A 25933-nucleotide genomic window follows, 5' to 3' on the forward strand; every position below is an offset into this window, starting at 1 on the left:
CTAGTATAAAAATGACCCTGGTTAATGAACCAACGTTTTTCTTGCATTATAGGCCCTTGCCCAAATTCTCCAGTGAGCAAAACCTGGGTTTCGATGGAGATATCTAGTAATTGGTGTACCATTATAAGCTATGGACGGCAATGGAGGACGGTTTCGAATGAGATATACACATGGATGTGTAGTAAGTGGAAGTGACGATGTATTTCCAAGAATGGTGCTATGTTCAACACAGGTGATCGGACTCGGTGGCTGAGCCCTTCTGGCGGAAGGCTGGCTGTCAGAGGCCCGGCTTCCTTCGTTTCTGAATCTCGTCAGGCGATACGTGGGAACTCAGAGAGTAAGTACCGTGGAGTAGTTGAGAGCTGGGCTCTGGAGCCAGGGTTGGCATCCCTGCCTCACCAACCTGTAACCTCAGGCATGTGTTTTTTTTTTTTTTTAATCCTTACTCAAGGATATTTTTCCATTTATCTTCAGATAGAGAGGGAGGGAGAGAGAGAGAAACATCAACATGAGAGTGACACATTGATTGTTTGCCTCCCGCCCGACCCCGACCAGGGCAATGTTGAAACACTAACCAGCAGAATCTCAGAATGTGACCTTACTTGGAAATAGGGTCTTTAAAGAGGACCAAGTTAAAAGGACTAATCCAATATGACCAGTGTTCTTATAGAAAGGGGAAATTTAGACACAGACACGCACACAGGGAGAGCGCCATGTAACTATGAGGGCAGAGATCCGGCGACACATTTGGGAGCCTATAAATACCCTAGATTGCGAATAAACCACCAGAAGCTGAGAGACAGGCACAGACAGACCCTTCCTCCGAAGGGCACACCCTGCACACACTTTGAGCTTGGACTCTGGCCTCCAGGACTGTGAGAATGTCTGTTGTTTAAGCCACACAGTGTGGTACTTAGTGATAACAGCCCTAGGACACTAACTAACACAGTCTTGTCCTCAGGGGAGACCTCTCTGAACGCCATAGTAGGTGCCCCACATTGTCCCCGTTTGCAGAGATTTCACCCCATGTCATCCTGTCACTAGGGATTATCTGTAGCTATTTGCTGGTTGGTTGTTCCTACTTTGGACTGTAACTTCGTGAGGTCAGGGACCATATTTCTTATGCTCATGGCACTGCACCTGGCAGAGAGGAAGTGGGGGAATACTTGTCAGATGAATGGATAGATGGATGAATGGATGGGTGGGTGCACTTTGTATATGTTATGTACAAATACAGGTAGGTTCAGTTAAGACAGGCTGATGAAGACACTTCTCATAAATTCCTCTCTTCTCAGCTGTGGGCAGGTCAACAGGAAAATAAAATGCTGCCAACACTGGGAACACCGATCTTGAGTCTGTAACTGAGGTAGATTTTCATTTGAAAACCCATGAATACATGAAAATCCAGTCTGGATGGTTGTGTTTAATCCCAGTTAGAAGGAGGGACCCGTACAAAACTGGAGCTGCGGACTATTTCCTTTCTTTCTTGTTTTTTTTTTTAACTTGCAGGATGCTGTCTCCACTCTAACAACTCCTTTATGTATTATTTATTAACGTTGACTTTTTTCTCTCTCTGTCTCTTTAAACTTTATTGGTAGGGAAGCAGATTTAGGGCTCCCTGTCGTTCATGCAGATTTGTTTATTCGCATCTGGAAAGGAAGCTAATTCCAATGTTCTCAGCTCTCAGTGTGCCACAGTGAAATGATAACCCCCATGATTGCCTGTGACACCTGTGTCACGGGAAGGCCTTGAGCGTTCATGGGCAGTGGGACTTTGTGCCACAGTAAACAGGCCTGGGACCGGCTCTCTGCCGTGAGCTGTGCCCCTCGTCTCTAGGTGCTTTCTCAAGTCCCTTTCAACAACATACCTCTTTAACTTTCCCATGGCCTCTGTCGCTTGCTGTCAAACATTTTGTTTATAATTTGCTCACTCATTCATTCATGTGGTCCTATACTACATGCCTGGCTGGGTGCTGGGGCCAGAGCAAGGAACATAAGAGACAGTTTCTCATGGAGTCAGCATTTTAATTCGGGGAGAGAGTCAATGAATGAGTAAATCAATTATATGGCTCATTAAAAGGTGAATATTATGCCCGGCCAGTGTGACTCAGTGGTTGAGCATCGACTCATGCACCAAGAAGTCGCCAGTTTCATTCCTGGTCAGGGCACATGCCCAGGTTGTGGGCCCGATCCCCACTGGGGGTCATGCAGGAGGCAACCTATCGATGTTCTCTCTCATCGATGTTTCTATCTTTCTCTCCTTCTCCCTTCCTCTCTCTCTAAAATCAATAAAGAAAAAAATTTTTTTTAAAGGTGAATATTACATGTTGTATATTAGAATAAAATATGTTACATATTAGGATATATACATATCAGAATACATAATTCACTACTACATAACAACATTTAATGGTATACATGAAACACTATATATAATATGGAAAAGAAAATATTTACTAGTATATTAGATGCTGCCCTGGTCGGTTTGGCTTAGCGGTTAGAGCATTGGCCTGAGGACCAATGAGTCTTGGGTTTGATTCCGGTCAAGGGAATGTACCTTGGTTGCGGTTTGTCCCTGGCCCTGGTTGGGGTCATGTAGGAGGCAACCGCTCGATGTGTCCCTTTCACGTGGATGTTTCTCTCTCTCTCTCTCTCTTCCTCCCACTCTATCTGAACAAAAAAATGAAAAAATGTCCTCTGGTGAGGATTGAAAAAAAAGTATATTAAATGCTGAGACACTACGGACCATAATAACTATTTGCGGCATGAATAATAAATTCATCTCTAATAATACATTTGATGTCACCCCTGTACTTGTCCCTAGAGGCAGTGATAAAAAGGACATGTCCCTTCATATCAAGCATTCAAATGGCATTAGGGATGTATAGTACGGGTACAGAATTAAAAGGCAGCCTGGTAAGACTATGCTGGGAGATGCCTAGTATACATAGGAAGAAGCAGCAACCACTTGGTGGGGGATTGATGATGTGCATGTTGAAGGATGAATTGGAGGTTCCAGGTACAAAAGAAGGGAAAGGCATTCCAGGGAGAAGGGAACAGAATGTGCTGTGGTGTGGAGGCATCCGAAGCTGGGCATGTTGGGGAATTAAGTAGCGCTTCATGTGGCCTGAGATGGAAGTCGGCTGAGACCAGGTGAAACGTGTTTGAGACCATCCATGCGAAGACCCAGTGATCTTATTTCTAACCCTGCTCAGTACACAATGGTTTCCAGGTGCAGCGGACTTGGCCATTCATTTTCCAGTGTGCTCCGTTGCGGCTGCTCTTGCCTTTCTATTTTTGAACTCAAGTACTCATCCTGCAAGTCACACTATGACACTGTAGTAACGGTACATTCCTAGTGTGGAGAAAAAGAGATGTTTTATAGCTTTGTGGTTGTTGCTCTTAGTGCGAGGATTTTGTCTTTGAATAGAAGCAGGTGGCTGGACTCTTCAGAGGGTGCTGTGTTCTGGAGTGGCTCAGTGGTAAGACTCTCCCAGCTATAGTAGAAGGTGTCTTCATTGCTACCGGGCTGCGGCTGACCCTCCGAGCACAAGCAGAGGGTTAGCAGAGGCCCATGATTTGCATAGAGGAATGATGGGGATCAACACATCATGAATATAATTATAAAAAAGTGACCAATGCAATAAATCATCTGGCTGTCTGGTATACCTCTGCAAGAGACTTGATGAACCAGCCACAGATGAGATTTTTTTTTACTTAAAAAAATCCAGATAGTTTGACATCACACGTGGTTCATAATCAGCACGAGTGCTGTCAACAGAACAAAATTTCTTACCCTGCTGTCCATGAACAGTTAAATCTGGGAATGCACCCACTACCCATCACCGGAGCTGGCTGGTGGCTTCTATTTATAGAGCACTGATTATATTAGTACAAATGTTTCCCTTCCCTCTCTTTCAGTGAAGAAATCTAGCTGGAGACCTGCTGTTTCAAGTGGCTCTGAAATGTGAACACGAGGAGCTTTAATTGATGCTTTCATGTTTTTCTGTGACCTTGGTGCAGGAGAAGAGAGCAATGAACTCACCCCTTCCAAGTAAAGATAAATGGAGACCGTGGGTGTTGGCTCTTTTGCAGCGAATCCCTTTTCTATTATATGATCGGAAGTCGGGAATGCAATTTACAATACATGGCTTCTGGAGTCCTTGGGCAAGGTATTGTCTTGGACAAAGATGGAGCGGGAACTGATGTAATTGTGAACGATGTTACTGTTTGCACAGCTGGAAACTGGTGGTACCTGGGCACTGAAATGACACTTTTCTGTTCTCTCCGAATATTCTTATTTCTTTACATATTTGTTTTCCCTCATCGCACTGCACAACACATGGGATAAAGATCCCCAAAGCGCGTTTGGTTTCATTTAAAACTTCAGCCAAAGAGAAAACTGTCAGATATGTGATTTTACAGCATCACAGAAAAAAAAGTCTCACGTATTTCACCATTATGGCTATAAAAAGCTTCATGGGGGAAAAGGAGTCCAGACTATTTGGAATAACATTTAATCATCTTTAAAGATTTATCTGGTTAAAATGTCTTGGACTCCACCTTCCAGAAAAGTCATTTGAGTCAGATAATTGAAATGGGTTCGATCTTCTAAGATATATGCGGTTGGCTTTCTGGATTAATCTCCATTGAACAAGCAGAATGCGTAATTATGTGGTGAGTGTTTAGACATGGGCACATCTGAATTTGAAGGGCTCTCCTAAGGGATATAAACTGCTATAGCATAGTTTCATTTAAAGGACTCAAATATATTGCATGAAGAAGAGTGGATAAATATATTCACTTTAGCTGGACTTTTGGTAAAAGAATGCACACAAAGATACATGTTCTATTCATACTTGGAAACATCAAACTACCAGAAACAAATGAAAAGATTCAAAAGAATTATGAAAATTCCATATATTCAGGTCAACTCAAGAACGAGGGAATCAGAGAGCAACACTTGCCTCTGATTATGTAGTTCGACTCCCTTGGAGTTAGAGTCACTTAATTGTCAATGTCAAGGAGGAGACACAAAATACTTGAACATTTTTTATGCAAATGAGTTGATTTTGAAGCAAATGGTATGATAGTGGGTGGGCACTGTCAAATACTTTGATTATATTTCTTCACTCCATATTTTTTTTCTTTATTGATTTTAGAGAGAGAGCAACGGAGAGGGAGAGAGAGAAACATCGATGAGAGAGAACATCAATTGGCCGCCTCCTGCATGCCCCCCACTCGGGATAGGGCCCACAACCTGGGCACGTGCCCTGACTGGGTATTGAACTGGCGACCTCCTGGTGCATGGGTCAACGCTCAACCACTGAGCCACATCGACTGGGCTTCACTGCATATTTTTTTTTGTGTGTGGTACGTGCCCCTAGCAGGAACCAAACCCAGGACTCTCCAGTCCATAGGCCGACGCTCAACCGCTGAGCCAAACTGGATGCTGCCGAGATGGGACATTCACTGGCGTGAAGCCGATAATCTTATGATACTTTTACCCTTAATTCATTTTCTAACTTGTAAGAGCACAGAGACAAGAGGCTTAGAATCTGAGCCGAAGGTCCTGGTTCAGAGACCAACAAGCTGAGCAGAGCTTTCAGGAATCTCATGGGGCTGAGAAGACAACAACTAAAATCCAGGGTCTCGAAAGTGTTCCCGTCCTTGTAACCACAACACACTCTCAGTGAGGGCCCCAGACGGGCTGTACCTGAGGGGTAGGGAAATCGGGGTAAGTAGATTAGACCTCATAACAGACTGAAACCCAACTATGAACTAAGTCAATCCTAGACGGATTTAAAGTCATCTTTTTCTACTCTTACTGGTTTACAGAAAGCAAAAGTAAGTCCTTTTGGAGAAATATAAGATCAGCCAGAGCCCCAAATTATCTCTAAATTTTTTTCTTATATGTTGCTCATAATTAAATTAAAAAATTTTGTAGATATGCCAGGACTACAACAAATGACCAAATTCCAAGAGAAAAATGTTAAAAAGAGCATATAGACTTAGAAGTGTTCTAGATATTGAAGTTATCAGACATTAAATTGAAAATAACTCTGAGTAAAATGTTAAACATAGGTAAAATGAAGTTTTACCTATGAAATTCTTAGCAGAGAATTTCAATCTATAAATAAATAAATAAAAATTATATTTAAAATATAATAAGTAAAATTAAGAAATCAATAGATGGGTATAATAGTAGATTAGACATGGTAGAAAAGAGGATTGGTGAACTGGAAAGAAGAGCAACAGACAGAAACGTAACATATATATCATAGAGTCTAAGAAGGAGAGAAAATGGGTCAGAAGACATATTTGGATATTCTTTTTTTTTTTTTTTTTTATCCTCACCCGAGGATAGTTTTCCATTTTTTGTACAGATAGAATGGGAGGGAGAGAGAGGAAGGGAGAGAGAGAGAAACATCGACGTGAAGGGACACATTGAGTGGCTGCCACCTGCACGACCAACCAGGGCCAGGGACAAACTGCAACCGAAGTACGTGCCCTTAGCGGGAACCGAACCCAGGTCTCTCTGGACCGCAGGCCGACGCTCTAACCGCTGAGCCAAACTGGCCAGGGCGAAGACATATTTGAAAGGTAGCTTATGAACTGAGATGTGTAAGGAACAAGTATGATAAACACAAATTAAACCATACCTCAGCATGCCATAGTAAAAGTGTTGCAAAATAAAGACAAATGAATGTTATCAAAAGCAGCCAGAGAAAAGAGCCCCATCTCTTTCAATGAAGAAGAAAGTAATACTGACAGCTGACCTTTCAATAAACATTAATAGATGGCAGAAGTCAATGAAATGGCATCTTGAAAGAGTTGCGAGAAAATAACTGTCAACTGAGATACTGCATCTAGTGAAAATATAGCTCAAAAACTCAAGCAACCAAGACATTTTCAGAAAAACAAGAAAGGAAAGAATTCATTGCCAACACACCTGTATTATTTTTAAAATAAAAAGGATTTTTTAAAAATCAGAAGGACAATTGTCCTACATGGCAGCACAGAAACATAAAGGAATAAATAACAATATAAAGAGTATATATAAATGAGCAAATATAAATATTTATTAAATAATATTTTTGTGAAAGTTAAAATATATGGAGAATTAAAACATCTGACAACAATATATCAAAAGACAAGCAGGGGATAAAGTGAGTTAAACTGTTCTAAGATCTTTGCAGTATCCATAAAGTGGTAAAAAATGCTAATTTATCTTATATTTCATAAGTCAAGGATGTATTTCTCATAAACTACTATAAGAATATGAAATAAAGTGTAACAAGTTATTAGGGAAGAATGTGATATGATAAAAATAATTGAGAAAGAGGTAATAAATTAAGAGAAAAATTTAAAAAGTGTAACCAACAGAAAATAAATATTAGAATTCATAGATTTAAACCCAAATATTTGGTATCTGCATTAAATTTAAATGAGCAAAGTAATCCAAGAGAGAAGACTAGACTTATCAGTATTAATTTTAAAAAAGAAAGACCCAAATATATGCTGCTTATAAGAGATATATTCTAAATATAAGATTACAGAGAAATAGAGAGAAGAAAGGATGGAAAGAAATATACCATGATGACAGTAACTAAGAAATAGCTAGGGTAGGTATTCTAGCACCAGATGAGGTAAATGTTAAAGCAAAAAGCATTTTCAGAGATAGAGAAGTAAATTTTATAATAACAAATGGTCAATGCATTAGGAAAACATAACAAATTTAAATTTGTATGTGTTTAATAACACAGCTTTAAAAATTCAAAGAAAAACTTGATATAACCAGAGAAATAGATATGTCTATAATAATTGATATCATATCCACTCTTAGTAACTGATAGAATAAAATTATAAAAATATATAGAAGATTTGAACAAAGAATATTAAACGGTTGAGTTCACATTATTTTTAAGTGAACATAGACCATTTATCAAATTTTATCACATGCTAGGTTGTACAGTAAGTCTTAATAAATATCAAATTATTATAATTACTGTGAAATTAAGCTGAATATCAGTTACAAGAAAGTAAGAAGGAAAGCCTCAAATATGTGAAATTAGACAATATACTTCTAGGCAATAGTGGCTGGGAGGGTCTTTCGGGAGCTTTTGAACAGTTGATCAAGTTCTATTTCTTGATTTGAGTTTCATGTTGGACTTGAGAATAAAATCACTTAGTATTTGTGTACTTTTTTTTGGTATGGAAGTTCTATGTTTATTAAAAAGAAGTCAGTAAATCTTGAATGAGCCATAGTAATTGAAAAAATTTAGAAAGACATTTTGAAATGTTTCAATAAAAAAAGGAGAAATTATAGACTCCTAATTTGGAGCAATGTTATTGGTAACTTTTTCATGGTAACTATTAAAGAATTGAGAAAATTCAGATAAAATCTTAATGGATTGTACATGAGTGTTCATTGCAGCAATATTCACAATAGCCAAAAAGTTGAAACAGCCCAAATGTCCAACAATGGATGAATGAATAAATGAATTGTGGTATATCCATATGATGTAGTATTCAGTCATAAAAAATGAAGTTCTGATACATGCTTCAACATTAAGGAAACTTAAAAATGTTATGCTAAGTTAAAGAAGCCAGTCACAAAAAGTCACATATTGCATGATCCCATTTTTATGAAATGTCCAGAATAAGCAAGTTCTCTTGAATGCAAAAAAGATTAGTGGTTGCTAGGGGTTGTGGGGATAGGGGGTGAAGAGTGACTGCTAATGAGCATGGGGGTTCTTTTAGAGTGATGAAATGTTCTGACATGAGACAGTAATGATTGTTGCACAGTTCTGTGAATATACTAATTGCCAATGAATTGTATATTTTATTTTACTAAAAGATTTTTTTTAAATGCATGAATTATATATTTTAAAGTTTGAACTTTATGGTATGTGAATTATATCTCAATAAAGCTATTCTTGAAATATTATTGCAACATGAAGCAAAAGTGATAGTTAAGGAATGAAATAAATACATGTAATCCTGACCTCATTCTGTGTCAGATAATTCATCAAGAGTAAAGAAACATTTCTAACACAAGAAATAAAATAGCTCCTTGATTGTTTGATAAAACTACTAATGAAGAGAAGTGAATCATAATAAGCATATTGGTAAAGATTTAAATTTCTCTCAATTTGTCCTGTCATACTGACACCAATAAAGATAATAGAAAACTCTTAATATGCCTCAACACAAGGATGTGAGTGTCATGGTTAACAAGTGTCATCAATTTCAAGATTAGTCTTTAACAAGAATATTTGAAATTGTATTATATATATAATATAAACCTGATAGTGATTTTTCTCAAATTTAACAACAATTTAAAAATTTTACATGTTTTTCAATAATGAATTGTGTTGGGAAGGTGAAAAAAAAATAGTTTCCAGACTCTCAGTAATAAAGAGCACATTTCTATCCAACTGCTGGGAAAAGAGCAGACGTTTTGTTCTTTTTCATAGAAAATGGTGTTCCGTAATTTTTATATAGAGATGAGACCATAGAGTTTGCAGTCAGACATGTAAGAGGAAAAGAATTACAGGGTGAATTAGGCAGTTAATTAATAGAATATTTTTATTATAAAAGCTAATAGTCCAAAGAAAAATAAGATTCATGAGGCATGAAGTTCTTGAAGACCTGGCCCAGGCTTTGAGGCACTGGAGACGGGACCCCAGCACCCACCTGTAACCTGGCACGAGGGTCAGCCAGTGGCTCAGTTTCAGCTTGTGGCTTCCAGCAGGTGCCAGTGACCTTGATCCCTTTATAAAAACGGGAGCATTTACCCATTCACCTCTCATCTTTCAGCTGGAGGACCAGACCTTTAACGCTTTATGCCATTTTTATTATAGATACTATAATGTTATAGCTCAAACACTGAAACTTTTACCTTAGAAAGAATTCGTCAAAGGGCAAAAAGAAAAAAATCCTAAATAATTAAGTCTAAATGACTGGTTGCCATTTTAAGGTAAAATCCGAAAAATCAATTGATTGAATACATCAAGAAAAATTCAATATCTTTTTTTTGTTGTTGATTTTTGTTTTAGAGAGAGAGGAAGGGAGAAGGAGAGAGAAACATTGATGTAAGAGTGAAACATTAATTGGCTGCCTCCTGCATGCCCCTCCACCAGAGATCTAGCTCACAACCCAGCCATATGCCTTGACTGGGAATGGAACCAGCAACCTTTTGGAGCATTGGATGATGCCTAATCAACTGAGCTACACTGACCAGGGCCCGAAGTGTTTTGTTGTTGTTGTTTTCTTACTGATTTTAGAGAGAGAGGAAGGGAGAGCGAGAGAGACATAGAAACATTGATCAGAGAGAATATAGATTGGCTGCCTCCTGCATGCCCCCTACTGGGGTTTTGGCCCACAACCTGGGCATGTGTCCTTACCAGGAATCTAACTGGCAACCTTTTGGTGCATGGGTCAATGCTCAACCACTGAGCCACACCAGCCAGGCAATTGTTTGTGTGTGTGTGTGTGTGTGTGTGCGCGCGTGTTTAAACTATAGAGAAAGAAATGGACAAGTTACCTTACTTTAAATGAGACTGAGATTCTCAGCTATAATTCAAACTCTGGGTTTGGAGAGTTTAACTAGATTTCCTAAAATCATTTCAAAATATCTAATCTAGAAAAGTAAAAACTAACAGTTAAATCCACTTGTTAAACACTATTTTTTTTTGGAAAGTCAATGACTAAAAATTGATTTCCACATATCAGTGGCAATTGTAAGTATAACCTTGGTTCATCATACCCAGTGACACAGTTTCCAAGTTAAAATGTTCTTCAGGAAGCATTCAGAAAATACTAAATTTTTGATTGCCAACTGGGAATGCAACAGAGAATAAATAGAGATGTGGGCCCTGCTTCTCAGCAAGCTTACAGTCAGTTTAAAGAAACACAAGGGGAACAACAATTGAGTGTACTTTGCATTAAGAATTTATGTTTGAAAATAACCTTTAAAATATCTCTTTCCTTACTAACAACCCCTATATTATCAAGGGCTGTAACATGCCAACTAATGATAAATGGAATTATTTCTCAGTCTCCCTTACAGATAAGAGAGGCCAAGGAGATGCTAGCAGAAGTCATTTGAGTTTCAGGGGAAGCTTTTAAAATGACATTTATGTAGGTGGCAGGTTTTCCTTTGCCCTTCTAATTTTTTGCTTCATTCTTCCTGCTATATGGACATGATGTCTGGTGCTGTAGCAACCCTCTTGTACCATGAGGTAGCCTTGGTGAAGGTGGACAACAAAGATAAAAGGAATCTGGGAAACTCAATGTCATGCTGTCACCTTATTGGCCTGGAACTGTTTACTAACAGACATTTACATAAGAGAAACTCTTCCTTTATCTCATTTAACAGAGTTATTTTCAGAATCTATTATTTAAGGGCAACCATAACTTCTCTTTTAAACCGATCTTGGACACAGATTAAAAAATGCATTTCTCTGGAGATGGAAGAGCATGTCAAATAGAATTTAGAGAAAAGACAACAACCATATATTCTTATAAATTTCTTTAGAAATGTCCTAACATGCGTAGAAACTTAGATAAGACAACATCTTCATGCACAGCTTTCTTGACACCCTCAACCCCAAATGACCACCATTTCCATTCTCGAATGCCTGCACCTTGACCTTCAGCTCTAAACATTATTTTAACGTCAAGATCACAAGCTCCATATGTCTTCTCTGTTTCTATTACACTCTCCCACACCCCAGGGACCACTGCATTTGGTCTGAGTTCTCATCAGTTCTCCTTCTCCCTCGAACAGGTTTCTCTTGGCCTTATTTTTGCTTTCATTCCTAGTGATGCATTTTGCAGATTCTGCCATCGCTCCTCCAGAATTCCTTCTCCCTTAGAACTCTAGGGTCCTAACCATGTCTTTTGAAGGGTTTGAGTGGGTTCACAGATTACATTCAAGGAAAAACTTAACTTTCGACATGTAGGGGAGATGGCCCCTTGGATAAGAATGTCAGTTGGCCTCTTAAATTTTAGAAACATTGTCATCATCATATCATCATCTCGCTATCACTGTCTTTTTCAACACCACCTTTTTATTTTATTTTTTTAATCACCATCTTCTTCATCACTTCCTTTATTATCCCCCTGTCCTCATCCCTGCTGTCTTGGATACCACCTTCTGAATGACCGCCATTCTTATCACTTCTACCCTCATCCCCAATACTCAAGAGAGCATGAGGTGACCAGCACTAAGTGCCTTTCATCGTCAGTTCATTTAACACTCACAAGAACCTAATGAGAATGTCCCTAGTGCACACACGCGTGTCCCGAGTCTGGTCAGCTGGACTCAGATCCAGCTCTGTTCCCGGAACGCCCCCTTCACGTCTCTGTTATACTGCCTCTAGCAATTCTCATGCATCCAAAATGCATGGATCATTCCTCAGCAACAAACACCAGCCTCCAGGGACATGTTGGAAAATTGAACTGTACATTCCCTTTATCCAACATTGGACAAAGACTGCTTTGGGACACATGATACCTAAGAGAGAGAGCGAGAGCGAGAGCATTTGATGCTCTGGCTAGCTACTGATCCATCTCATTTTATTATTTATATCTCTTTAAAAAAAACAACAACATATTTTTAGAAAGAAAGAAGGAAACATTGATTTGCTGTTTCACTTATTTATGCATTCATCGGTTGCTTCTTGTGTGTGCCCTGACTGGAGATCGAACCTGCAACCTTAGAATATTGGGACGATGGGGCTCTAACCAATTGAGCTACCCGGCCAGGGCCTTAGTACTTATCTCTTTGTATGAGTTGAACACCAGCTCTGCCCTGAGAGAATCTGAAGCTCTCTGCTCAACGTTCATTTGAAAAGAATTTTTATGCTTTTGTCAATATCCATAGGTGAAGAATATATTTTCATTATGCTATTCAGGACCTTTAACTTTACATTAAGACTATGTTATTTTTTTCCCTTGAATTCAGTGGTATTAACAAAAACAATCAAAAATAATTTCTCACAATATTTAGTTCATGACTAGGCACATACTTTTCCCATCTGAGTAATAGGAGCCTCATTGAAATAAATAATTAATCTCACTCCCCTCATAACTTTGACAGGCTTTCTTATTTTAGATAGGTATTACCCAATTTCTATTTTCATTACTATGTCTATATCAAAAAGTACAATGTGCTTTGAATTCTTTTTTTTTTTTTTTTGCAATAGGTTCACCAGAAATTCTGCAGATAAACCAATATCCCCAGTGAATATTCTATGGGCCATTAGCTTCATGAGATAGGATGAGGTGGTCCAGGAAAAATTATTTCCAGGCCAAATAAGTCTGAGAAACATGAGGGTAATGATCAATCTCTACAGACCATATCTACCCTACCCCTCTTAGAGAAACATACAGCATTTTACTTTTTTATTTTTATTCCTTACCCAAGGATATTTTTCCATTTATTATCAGATAGAGTGGGAGTGAGTGTGAGAGAGAGAGAGACAGAGAGAAACATTGATGTGAAAGAGACACATCAATTGGCTGCCTCCTGCAACCAGGGCTGGGGTCGAACTGCAACTGAGGTACATACCCTTGGTCAGAACTGAACCTACGACTCATTGTTCCACGGACCCATGCTCTAACCACTGAGCAAACTGGCCAGGGTGAAACATACAGCATTTTAAAGCTACCCAGAAGCCCCGCAGTACAAGACATATTTCAAACTATTCATCTCAGTGTTCCCCACATCCGTTTGACCCTGACATCTCCCCTGGCCCCTGCCCTACAATGATGCAACTTGTGGAACAAATGTCTTGGAACAGCAGTTTGAGAAACATGAGGGTAATGAGCAATCTGTATGTAGTTACAGGAACACTGCATGGGAGCAAGGGAATGGAGCCCTATCAGCTACTGTGAACTTTGCTGTTGGAGGTTGGGATCCTGAGTGCCCAAGACTGCGGGGGTCGGGGGGGGCGGTTTCCTTCTCGGGGGATTCCTCCTCCTAGATGAGTCAGGCAGGGCTGCTGAGGTGGGAGGTCACTGGGTAGCCAGAAGGTGAGAGAGCCCACCTGTCCCAAGCTATCTGAAATAGTCCCTAGACTCTTGAGAGAGGAGGGGGGAGGGGGCAACTGCAAATGCAGACCTGGGTCTTTTCTCTGAATGCCTGGGGGTGTGGGGGGTGGGGACCAGCAGGGCAGCAGAGCAATGAAGTCCAGAGCATGACCCACATGGAGCTGTGTTCATATCCCCATTTCTGTCCTTTGCTCTGCACGGGACCTTGGAGCAGGGACCTGGATTCTCTGAGCTCAAACTAAGCTTGGTCATTGGTAAAAGGTTAATGAAATCAGCCCGGCACAGGTAAATAAGGCAGTGGATGGAAGGGGAAGAGCCTGTGGTGTTGTGGGGTGCAGAGGAAAGGCTTGGCGAAGGGCAGGGCTGCCATCACTGAATCTATGCTCTTGGTCAGTAGGAGGGGCGTCAAATCCTTGGCCCTGGCCATGACCCGCAGAGACCACGATTTGAGCACGTTGCCAGCAGATGCACGGTGCACCTGTCTTCCTAGTTTGGATACAATTCAGCAAAGGAGAATGTAATGTTGTGTACTGAGCCCATCCCCCACCAAATGGCTCCTTTGGAATAAATGTGAAACAACACCCATGATCCATAATTATAAAAGCACAGGGGCCCCAGCTAAATAATGGCTCTCCCAGACAAGGTAACTTGGTTGTTATTTACAAGCTCCTAGGCCTCCTTACTAGTGCCGAGAAAATCTGTTTTCTCTTTTTGCCGCTGTTCCGTTTGGTCTCTCAGTCTATACTTGCTGAAAAAAATAGTTATTGTTATGCTGAAATCACAGTGGGACTCACATCACTCAGCACTAAATGGCACCGATAAAACTATGGAAATGGCATTTTGGCATTGAAAGTTATTTTGTCATGGACTTTAACAAGATGCAATGCTTTTGTTCTCATAATACTCTGGCATTTTCAGCTTTACGAAAAAAACGACGATAGAAATGTGAACCGGTATTCTGGCAAAACATAATGTTTTCTCCAAAAGGGAGGGTTTTGATTTTGCAAACAGGGAACCAGCAGGGGCCAGGGTACACAGAATTGGACACCGATCAGCAGTCATGGTTGTGGCCACGAGGGTGGTGGTCCACAGGGGCTTACCTCTTTCTTGGTGAATTCTGGTGAGTGATCATTTTTGTCATCGATCAGGATTGTCGCCGTGGCTGTGCCTAGTAATCCGTAAAACTGTCCAACCATATCTTGAGCTTCGATGATCAACTCATACTTGGGATTTTCCAGAGTCTACAAAGCAAAAACACAACAGAGAAGATGGCATTGAGACCTGAGCAGGTGGTAAGCATGTCGCTAGAGCTGCCTCTGTGCCCTCCATCTCGGGCAGGTTTCTTTTTTTTTTTTAATCCTCACCCGTGGATACTTTTCCATTTTTTGTACAGATAGAGTGGGAGGGAGAGAGAGGAAGGGAGAGAGAGAGAGAAACATCGACGTGAAGGGACACATCGAGTGACTGCCACCCGCACGACCAACCAGGGCCGGGGACAAACCGCAACCGAAGTACGTGCCCTTAGCGGAAACCGAACCCGGGTCTCTCCGGACTGCAGGCCAACACTCTAACCGCTGAGCCAAACTGGCCAGGGCTCGGGCAGGTTTCTTTAATGTTCATAATACTTGTGCCTATGGTGTATAAGGAAGCCTTTGGGATCCCCCCGAACCAGTCACTATTCATAGTGGGGATGGAATCTATTTTCCGTTCTCATCGAAGGGGACACTTGACACTTTCCAGAATGTTTCATTTCTGGGGCTTGAGTGTACATTGCATGTTTGATATTTATACCCACATAATGTCACTTCACAGCAACCTCAGGAGACTGACCCAGAAATGAGATCACAACCAAGATGGCAGCCTTAGGGACTCACACTTCCTGAGCAATGGGTGGGCTCCTGTACTCTTCAGAAATCATCACTGTTCCTCTTCCCAACAAGCACGCGAAACCACATTTGCTGTTCCCGCTTTACAACTGAGGTTTGGTGTCACTTGTACTGAACATCTTTCCCATCACTTTTAGTCCCTGTAGTTTTTGGTGTCATGTTCCAGTTGGACGATGCATTTTAATCCAACCATGATCTGATGACTTGAACACAGGCAATATTATACTACTGTCTTTCAATGTCCACAGGTTTTCCCATTTGCATATTCAACAGACCTTTTGCTACCATGTTTAAACACTCAGGACAACGAACCAAGTGTCCTGATCCCAAGACTAAGAAAACTGCAGTGGTTGTTAAGTAACCACACCTGCATTTAAATTGCTTTCTGTTTTTTTCTTCTTCCCTTAGTCCCTTCAACGTTTTCACCCAGCCCCCCAAACCCCCTCCCCTCTGACAACTGTCATTCTGTTCTCTGTATCTATGAATCTGTTTCTCTTTTGTTTGTTAGTTTATTTTGTTCATTAGATTTCATGTATAAGTGAAATCATAGGGTACTTGTCTTTCTCTGACCAGCTTATTTCCGTTAGACACAGACAACAGTATGGTGATTACCAGCGGGAAAGGGGGGCTGGGAGGTAGAAGAAGGTAAAACGAGATAAATGGGGATGAAGGAGACTTGACTTGGAATGGTGAACACACAATACAATACACAGATGATGTATTATAGAATTGTACACCTGAAACCTATATAATTTTATTAACCAATTCCACCCCAATAAATTCAATAAATTAAATTAAATTAGATTGCCTTCTGTGGTGGATTTGCCTGTCTTGGTCAACCAGGATACCATTCTTCTGGGAAGGCAGCACCCCACATTTGTTTCGGGGACCTTCTGGTCGCTTATCCTCTGCCCAAGTAGTTTGGGCTGGATTGACTTTTCCCACCCTCCTTTTGGAATAAGCCCTGATTAGAAGAAGGCAACAAATGCATGCCAACCCAGGGGCATAATGACTAGTCCAGGCACAGGACCTGTGCTTGAGAGAGGAGAGAAGGAAGCATCCCTGTGTGATGAACCTGGAAGCATTCAGCCTAGGAGTTAGATGAGCCATCTCAGGCCACGGCAGAGGTGGGGCAACAGATGTCTGTCTGAGAATGAAGTCAATACACTGAGAGAGTTTGACTTGAATGGTGGAGGAAAAGGTCATGTTTCCCAGTGATTGTCCCGGAGTCATTTCATCACGCCATGCCCAAAGAAAGTCTTGCCTATGGACTTTCAGCTAATTAGGGCATTCATATTCCTTATTTGCTTAAACCAGTTTGGACTGGTTTCTTAATCACTCGCACAGAGAGTTCAAGTTGAATCACCTTCAATAACAAAAATTAAAGGATTTTTGTTATCGAAGGTCTTATGAGTTGCAAAAGTCCTACCAGTATAACAGCTTCAAAACTTTTGCTTATTCCTACCAATAATTAAGAAATACCATGGAAAGCAAAGAACAAAATGCAATGGGATCTACATTTTCCTTCTAAAGCTAAAAGTTCACATGGGAATTTTTAATAGCTCAGTGCTAGCTTTCCCTAAAATATTTTAGTGTTTTTAAAGGGTAGGAGCTGTGTGCTCCCCAGGGTACCTTTAATTGGTTGATTCTTTAAAATTTTTTTCTTTCTTATTGATTTTAGAGAGAGAGAGAGGAAGGGACAGGGAGAGAGATAGAAACATTGATGAGAGAGAACATCGATTGGCCGCCTCCTGCATGGCCCTACTGGGGATTGGGCCCACAACCTGGGCATGTGCTCTGACCAGGAATCAAACTGGCGACCTCTTGGTGCATGGGTCGATGCTCAACCACTGAGCCACACTGGTTGATTCTTAACTAAGCTTCTGAGCTACTAACTTAAGGAAAAGTGGTTCTGTTGAATGTGTGGAAGGCTCCAAACTCTAAATTCTAGAAGATGAGTGGGATGCCGATACACTCCTTGAACACGGTCACTTACAATATCCCACCCCCCAGCTTAATTGACATATAATTGACATGTCACATTGTTTAAGTTAAAGGTATACCACATAATAATTGGCTACACATATATGTTGGGAAATGAGCTCCGGCAGAATTGAAGGTCACAGAATTCTCTAACTCCTGAGTGCAATAGAATTTAACACCAAACCCAGCTTTGGGTAATTCTGGTTCTGCCTGGTTCAGTTGGCACCGCTCTGTGAAGGTGTTTGAAATGCCAGCTGTTCTCAAGCTGAATCTGGAAAATCAGCCTAATGTAACTGACTTTCCACTTATCATTGACAAGTTGAATTTGATTTACGATTTGCCATAAATGTTGCAGCTGGATGATAATAAAACCAATAAATTGGACCATCATCAAAATTTTCCCCAAGTGTCTTTAGATATACTAATCACTAGTCAGTTCTAATTTCTCGTATGACTTTTTTACTTTTGTAACAATATATTGCATGTTTTAGGAAGCATGTAATTGTAAAAATAAGAAATTATGTAGATTTTTCCCTGATATTGAAGAGATCATGATAAATTTAATATCATTTTCTCCATGTAATATCATTTACCAACATAATTTTTTGACATTATTTGAAGATGTGCATAAAATATAATCACATGAATACTTTATAGTTAACTTCTTTTATTATTAGGACTTTAGGTTATTTCTAGTCTTTAAAAAAAATTTGTTATTGTTGGCACTATTATAGATGTTCCCCCATTTTATACCCCTTCGCCCACCTCCACCCAGCCCCCCTTTCTGGCTTTCACCAAACTGTTGTCTGTGTCTGTGGGCTACACATACATGTTCTTTGACTAATCTCTTTACCTTCTTTTATCCAGTCCTCCCCACCTCCCTCCCCTCTGACATTTGTCAGTCTGCACCATATATCCATGCCTCTGGTTCTATTTTGTTCATTAGTTTGCTTTGTTAATTGGATTCCACATGTAAGTAAGATCATGTGATATTTGTCTTTCTCTGATTGGTTTATTTCACTTAGAATCTCCAGGTTCATTCATTCAGTCACAAAGAGTAAGCACTCCCTCTTTTTCACAGCTGTGTAGTATTCCATTGTGTAAACGTACCACAGCCTTTTGACAATCTAAATAACTGCAATGACCATCTTTATTCAGGAAATTGTCAATATATATTGACATTTCTTTTTGAATGATAGGTTCCAAGACATGGAATTACTAGATCAAAGAGTATGAAAATTTTAAGGCTCTTGACTCATATTTCAATATAGCTTTTCAAAAAAATCTCACCCATGCTCATTGCAGTTCTGCCAGCATGTTTAATTTATGATCTCAGGCATGGCTTGTCCCTAAGGAACAGCCAATCTCGCTCCACGAAGCAAACTGGGGCCCGGGTGTGATTCTGGGATGGCTCTCTGACAAGGATATCAATTCCTCACAGCATTTGCTCTTCCCCAGTTGGCAGTACAGGTTGCTATGGACATCTCCGAGCGGATATGTGCTGTGTTGCCCTCCCAGTGCCCATCCATTCCCTCTCCTCTGGCATCTATGCTATAATTCCCTTTGGGCACCACCCCTCACTCTCAGCACAGGTGGAGTTCAGGTAGGGTTGATACTATTCCTGACCTAGGGAGAGTCATGTGGCTCTAGCCTGGACAATCAGGGCCACCCATTTCCACGGCCATCTGATGAGCCCGTAACCCAAGTGAGGCTACCTGGGATTGAAAGTCAATTCCAGAACACATTTCTCTTAGAACTCTTAGGAAAAAGATGTCCTCTCTCTGTTGGACTTGGAGCTGGTTGTGGCCATCTGAAACCACACAAAATCAACCCGAGAAAGAAGACAACACAGAACAGGGAGGTAGAGATGGAGTTCTTTTAACCCCTCTAGAGCTTTTTCCGTAGTCATCTTTGAAGCCAGATTTGCCCCTTAGATTTTGTGAGTTCAGATTTTCTCCTTTATTATATTTGAATCAGATGTTCTGTGAGCGGCAATAAGAGTCTTGACGAATATTGCAACTAAGGCTATGAACAATTATCTGCAAGAACGTGTAAGCACTATCATATCCAACTATAGCATCACAATAGGCTCTTCTAACAGCATGCCAATCATTTCCTGAATACATAATTATTTCTTTTAATATTTTACCCTCCACAAGAACATTTTTTTGGGGGATCCGAGAAAATTATTATGTTTTTTTTTTCCATTAATTTGTTTAATTGGAAGTTATTGAACATCTAGTCTAAATATTGTGCTGGGTGCTGGGGATAGAGGGATGAGAAAACAGGGTCCCTTTCTGCAAGAATTTTAGGGTTGAGGACAGGGATGTTTGCATATAACTGCAACAAAATAGATTCACAACTAAGCAGACTCTTCTATCTGCTTATGATAGCACAAAGAACAGACACACTGGCTTAATCCTCTCTTGTAGTTTAACAAATTTTATAAATAATTTTAAAAAATGAACCAGCCAATTCCCATCTCCTGAAGTAAATAAAACTCTATGACTGCAATGGGAAATATATTGACTTACCTAGTAGAAAATCAATTAGACTGTTACGTAGATAAATTGCAAAGTTTGGGAAGAGATGTTCCAAAAGGCTCAATGTCTGGCATACTTAAGGCTACATTACAATGTTTTCATTATTGAAATATACCCAGTTATTGTAAGGAAAGTAGAAACAATACGGTCATTTCTAGAGTGGAAAGGGGGGATTCTCCTCCACCTTTCTCCAAACTCATGTCCAAGAGGTAAATATTGTTATTGTAGTTTGTCGTCGACTTCCTTTCTTCTACACATCAGACACACACACACACACACATTTTATATGCACTCATGTTAAACAAACGATACCATCCACACAGTTGTACACTTTGTCTTAGCATATCATTTTCATCTGCGCTTACAGACCTGTCTCTTCATCTGAACAGCTGTTTAACAGCCCACTCTATGGACCCGTCATGTATTCAATCACTCCTTATTGGATGGCCATTCGAGTCGTTGACGAATTTTCACTTTTGAAAGATCAAAAGTCCACGGGCCTATCAGTATTTTGGCATTCTTCTGTAATAAACATTATTGCTTTCACAGTGATAGCAATAACCAAAACCAAACAGTAAGAGAAGCAACCTCGTTTGACGTGCAAAAGACCGAGAGAAAATGCCGCATGGATCCCCTCGCTCTTCCACTCACTGGTGACCTGGTGACCTGCTTCCCCCTCCAGCTGAGCCTTTGCAGGAAGTCTTCCCCAACACCCCAGCTCTCTAGTCCCGCTTACTTGAAATATACATGCATGTCCATTTCTGTACCATTCTGCAGACACTTTGCCCTTGTTGCTTTGCTGAAAAAACTCCTAGCCAGCCCACAGCTGCCCCCGTCTCTGGGAAGAACCGTGGATGCAGAGAAATAGGCCCTGGTGGCCAGGGGTCAGGTTGGTCTTTCTGGCACTCACTGACTGATTCACAGGTGACTCTGTAGTCGCCCTGGGGACAGTAGGTTTCTGGGAATATGAAACATGGAACCAGGCATCACAGGGACAGAATACAGGGAAAAGCTTCCTTCCTCGCTCCGTGTTAGTCCTGGGCCCCAGAGAGGGATTCCTGCCTCCCTGAATGTTTTGGAGTAAACTTACCACTGTGGCGCTCCTGTCTGCCATGTGGATGCAGGGCCTCGGGGGGATGAGACCGCCAGCCGTCCAGCTATTGTCACTTGGTGAGCGAACTGAACAGAGGGTAGGAAGCCCCATCACCCTCTCGAGGCCCAGCTGCACCCTCCATGGCAAGACTCTCACCCGATTCTTATGTTTACTTCTCTTGACTGGCTCAAGGCTCAGGGGGGAGGTGAGTGTGATCAACTCCAATGGAACGAGCCTTTCAGGCGGAGTTGGGCTGAAGGTGCTGCTTGACCCAGAAAGAGGCAAACCCCGCGGCTGAGATCCGGGACTGTGCCCTGACTTTACCTTTCTTCCCTCGCTTCTGCAACACACCCCAGTGTTTGTCCAGGAGATGCTTCTTGGCACTGAAACCAGCCAGAATCACTTTCGGTTTTTTGCCACCAAAGGATCCTGTGATAAAGCCAAGTGTTCCTTGTCCACCAAATCCTACTCCCTTTGACGCCAGGGCAGGTAGCTAGACTGTAAGGTGAACTCGTGTGACTGTCTGGCCAGCGTGTGGCAGAGGTGACGCCCTGGTATGGCCCTAGATCTCCCGTGGAGCCCTCCGTGTTCTCTATTCCCCACGAAGGGAGAACACTGCATCTCCAAGTAACCACATGGCCAAGGCCCCTTTGCTGGCCTGCTTTGGACCGGCAGGGACGAGACACCAGCCGTTGTCCAGGTTGAAGGGAGTCTGTTCCAGGGCTTAGCCTACCTCGACTAACAGAACGGCTGTATTCCCCGTTTGGCTTTATTTCGAACGCCCGTTTACTATTTTCCTCAGTGAATGACAAAGTTTTCAAGGGCAAGAACCATGCCTTTGACCCTGGCACCTAGCCAGTATGTAACACACCAGGTGGGCAATTTACTTTTATTGTTGATAATGATGATACATTACTGTTTCCCTGAACTAAATTATATCTCAAAGGTCTGAGCATATCAGTGGCATTTCCAAACCAGAGTCATTTATTCTCAGGGAATGGCTTACACTTTGGGGAGCTCTAGCTCAAAGAGATCGGATTTTATTCTGACCAAGAAATGCACTGTGTCAAAACCGGGAAAATTAAATCGGCTGCTCTGACTTTATTTTAAGCTATCTGATCTGTAAGACATAACTAAGAGAGCGAAGCGGCTCTCCCGGGTTGATTCTGCAGTCACGCATTTCTCCTGTGTTTGCTGTCCCCTCCTGGGCGTCTCCGGCTCCCAGTGAATATATAGCCCAGAAACAAAAGGAAGATGGTGTGTCTGCGTGAACGAGCCCCGGGTATATCTCCACAGACACAAGCCAGGTTCACTGATCACACTGATTTGAAAATCAAACATTTCATCTTGAAAAAAGAAAAGCAAGCCGTGTCATTAAATATGGCACATGATCAATCACTGGACCCTTGATGTTTTACACAGCGACAGTGACTTCCGTGCGAATATGCATTTAACGGAACATTTATCACTAATAACAAGCATAATGGTAGCTGTGGGGGGAAATCAACGAATATTTGTCATATGGAAAAGGTTTTGCCATTAACCCATGCAGTCCCCCATCCTTCTCTTGGCTCATCTTCAATCCCTTTCCACAGGTCTCTTTGCACTTTGTCCAGATCGAATTTCTTTCCACTTAACCCCAGTTTTTCTTCCTTTTGAACTTTCTGCCTCTACTTCTTCCAGGCTGATTCCTGCTCATTTGCTGATGTTCATTCATTTTTTTAAAAAAATTATGTTTTTATTGATTTTAGAGAGAGAGAGGAAGAGTGAGGGAGAGATAGAGAATCATGGACCGGCTGCCTCCTGCACGCCCCCTACTGGGAATCGAGCCCACAGCCCAGGCATGTGCCCTGACCGGGAATTGAACCGGTTACCTCTCAGTGTGTGGGACAATTCTCAACCCACTGAGCCACACTGGCCAGGGCACTGATGTTCATTCTTTACTGCACTGAAGCTCCATGAAGTCAGTAGCCTTATTGCAGAACAAGGTGGTTGACACTTAGGAAGGGAGAATTAAAATTAGACCAATTAGTGCTGGCTCCACCACTTAGGAACTAAGCTCCTGGTCAAGTTACTTAAGTTCTCATTGCCTCAGTTTCCTTACCTGTAAAATGGGGGGGGGGGGAGGAAATAATACTACTTTCAGGGTAAGTGAGAATTCAAATAAGTAACATAAAGTGCTAAGCACAGAGCCCAGCATATATCAATGCCCAATAGATGGCTGTTGCTATTACGTAGTAGACCTTTGAAAAGTCTTCTAAAGATGTGGCAGAGTTCAGGGTGGCCTTGAGGAATAGTCAGAAGGAACTGAATGCTGCCAACAACCACTGGATGAGGCTGGAAGTGGATCCTTCCCCAGTTGAACCTTCTGCTGAGACTAGATTGTAGACAAATGCATGGGTCACAGCTTTGTGAAGGCTCATTAAGCAGAGGACATAGCCAAACCATGCCCAGACTCCAGAACACAGAAACTGTGAGATAATAAATATCTATTGTTTTAAGTCACTAAGTTTTGGGGGTAATTTATTGTGCAGTAATAGATAACTAATATATTTCCCCCCAGCACTTATAGTCTGTAATATTCTTGTTTATTGATTACTTAATTATTGGCTATCTTGACTCTGAGCTTGTGAGTGCCACAAGGTCAGGGACTTGTCTTATTTAGAGATTTATCTCCCAGCTCTTAATTTAGTGCCCGGCACAATGTAGTTATACAACAATTAGTCAATGATAGATATGTTCTTATAGAATAATGAGTTACATAGAGTGCTTGCAAATGTTCAACAACAGAGCCTCCTGATTTTGTAGTGTTTGTCAGTTTTGGTGGTTTGAATATTTCTACCATGGCTGATTTCAAGCTACCAACACAATGTCACTGAGTGCGAAGCTGGAGAGAGAAATCCACAATCAGTTGCAGTGAGCCAGTAAGAGCTTATAAATAGTGCTCTCGTTGTCAAGGAAAGCTGTGAGGAGGCTTTTTCAACAAATCCCTTTGTTGTCTAACATTTAAGGCACTGTTAATAAGAAATATTAACTTGAGATTTACAGCCAAGATATAACATAATTTATTTGTTTACTCATCAGCTTTGTACAGGTGGGCTGGGCAAAGCGAGGCTCCTTGGTATGTGGCAGCTGAACGGGGACCACATTCTTCTCCAGGTTAGCTGCACCTGATGCCCTGTCTATAAATATTGCAAACAGATTGGTGCCAACATTATCTGAAGCAGAACGTGTTGTTGTCCGTCTGGAGTTTGATTTATCCGCTCTGGCCCCATAATACTGGGGATGGGTAGTTCATAAATCCAGCAGGAACTGCATATATTCCCTCATAAATGTGCCTTATTCCTAGTGCAGACAGTGAGGGATGATCTTCCCTCCTCCCACGCAGTCTGGCGAGTGGGTTTGACTTGTGTTTGTCTTTGGGCCTCCTCTCATCTTGCTCCTCAGTGCCAATAGGCATGCTCTTGTTCTGGGCTGTCGCCTGCTGGGGTCTGGTGAGTAAGAAGGCAAAGCTCACCCCCCTCCCCCAATTTACTGGTTGCTGATGAAGCCAGTAGGCTGGGCAAGCAACAGGGGACATGAACACTGATTCTTAGACATATACAGTTGGAATAACCTAAGTGATACCAAGATCAAATAAAACATTTCCAGGAGAAGCGTACACCTTCCAATGTTACCGATGAGTCATAGGAAATAAATTGCCAGTGGCGTTCATAGTGTATCTGGTAAAATCACCCCCTTCAGATGCAAGGTGGCGAATGTTTGGCATTCAGTTTGATTCCACTGAAACATTTATATCATGTCTGCTAGATTCAAGTAGCTCTGGTAGGAGGTAGTGAATGACAGACCCTGCTTTGGGTGCATTCATATGCTAGATTAATGAACAAAAAGCAAGCGTGTAAGGTATGATGAGGTACCAATGCTACTGGAACATTACCAATTAAAGTCCATGTGAGGGGTGTCAGAATGCAGGGTGCTCAGGAAGGCTACGTGGAGGTTACTTAATATACCAAACATTAACCGAGCACTTAAGATGTGTGAGGCCTTGTGCTATGGAGTGGTGACAAGTTAACAGGAGCCAAGTCTAGTGGGAGGAACCCAGGTAATTTCAGGAGAACGGGATGGGAGTAAGATTAGAAGACTGTGGTACCACAAAGGAGAGACCACCCGATCCACACACTGGGGAGGGAGAATTAAGGAGACATTCCTGCAGAAGAGAATATCCTACTATAGAATTAGACACAGGGTCTTGATATGGAAGCACATTTCTATGGAAGAAGATAGGAGACTGTTAATCTTAAAACACCATTAGAGTCGATCATTCAGTAAGAACTGAGGCCAATTCTGATTCCGGTCAGGGCACTGTGG

At 41.3% G+C, this 25933-nt stretch overlaps 1 protein-coding gene across 1 annotated transcript in view; it reads right to left on the minus strand.

Moving 5' to 3' along the window:
- Positions 1-25933, minus strand: part of CDH13 (cadherin 13) — an 840526-nt gene that overhangs the window by 130859 nt on the left and 683734 nt on the right. Inside the window, exon 9 of the mRNA XM_036275129.1 lies at positions 15161-15301. Within this exon, the coding sequence (XP_036131022.1) occupies positions 15161-15301 (141 nt within the window). The remainder of the gene's footprint in view (positions 1-15160; positions 15302-25933) is intronic.

Source organism: Molossus molossus, unplaced genomic scaffold, assembly GCF_014108415.1.
Source record: "Molossus molossus isolate mMolMol1 unplaced genomic scaffold, mMolMol1.p scaffold_m16_p_21, whole genome shotgun sequence".
Taxonomy (NCBI): domain Eukaryota; kingdom Metazoa; phylum Chordata; class Mammalia; order Chiroptera; family Molossidae; genus Molossus; species Molossus molossus.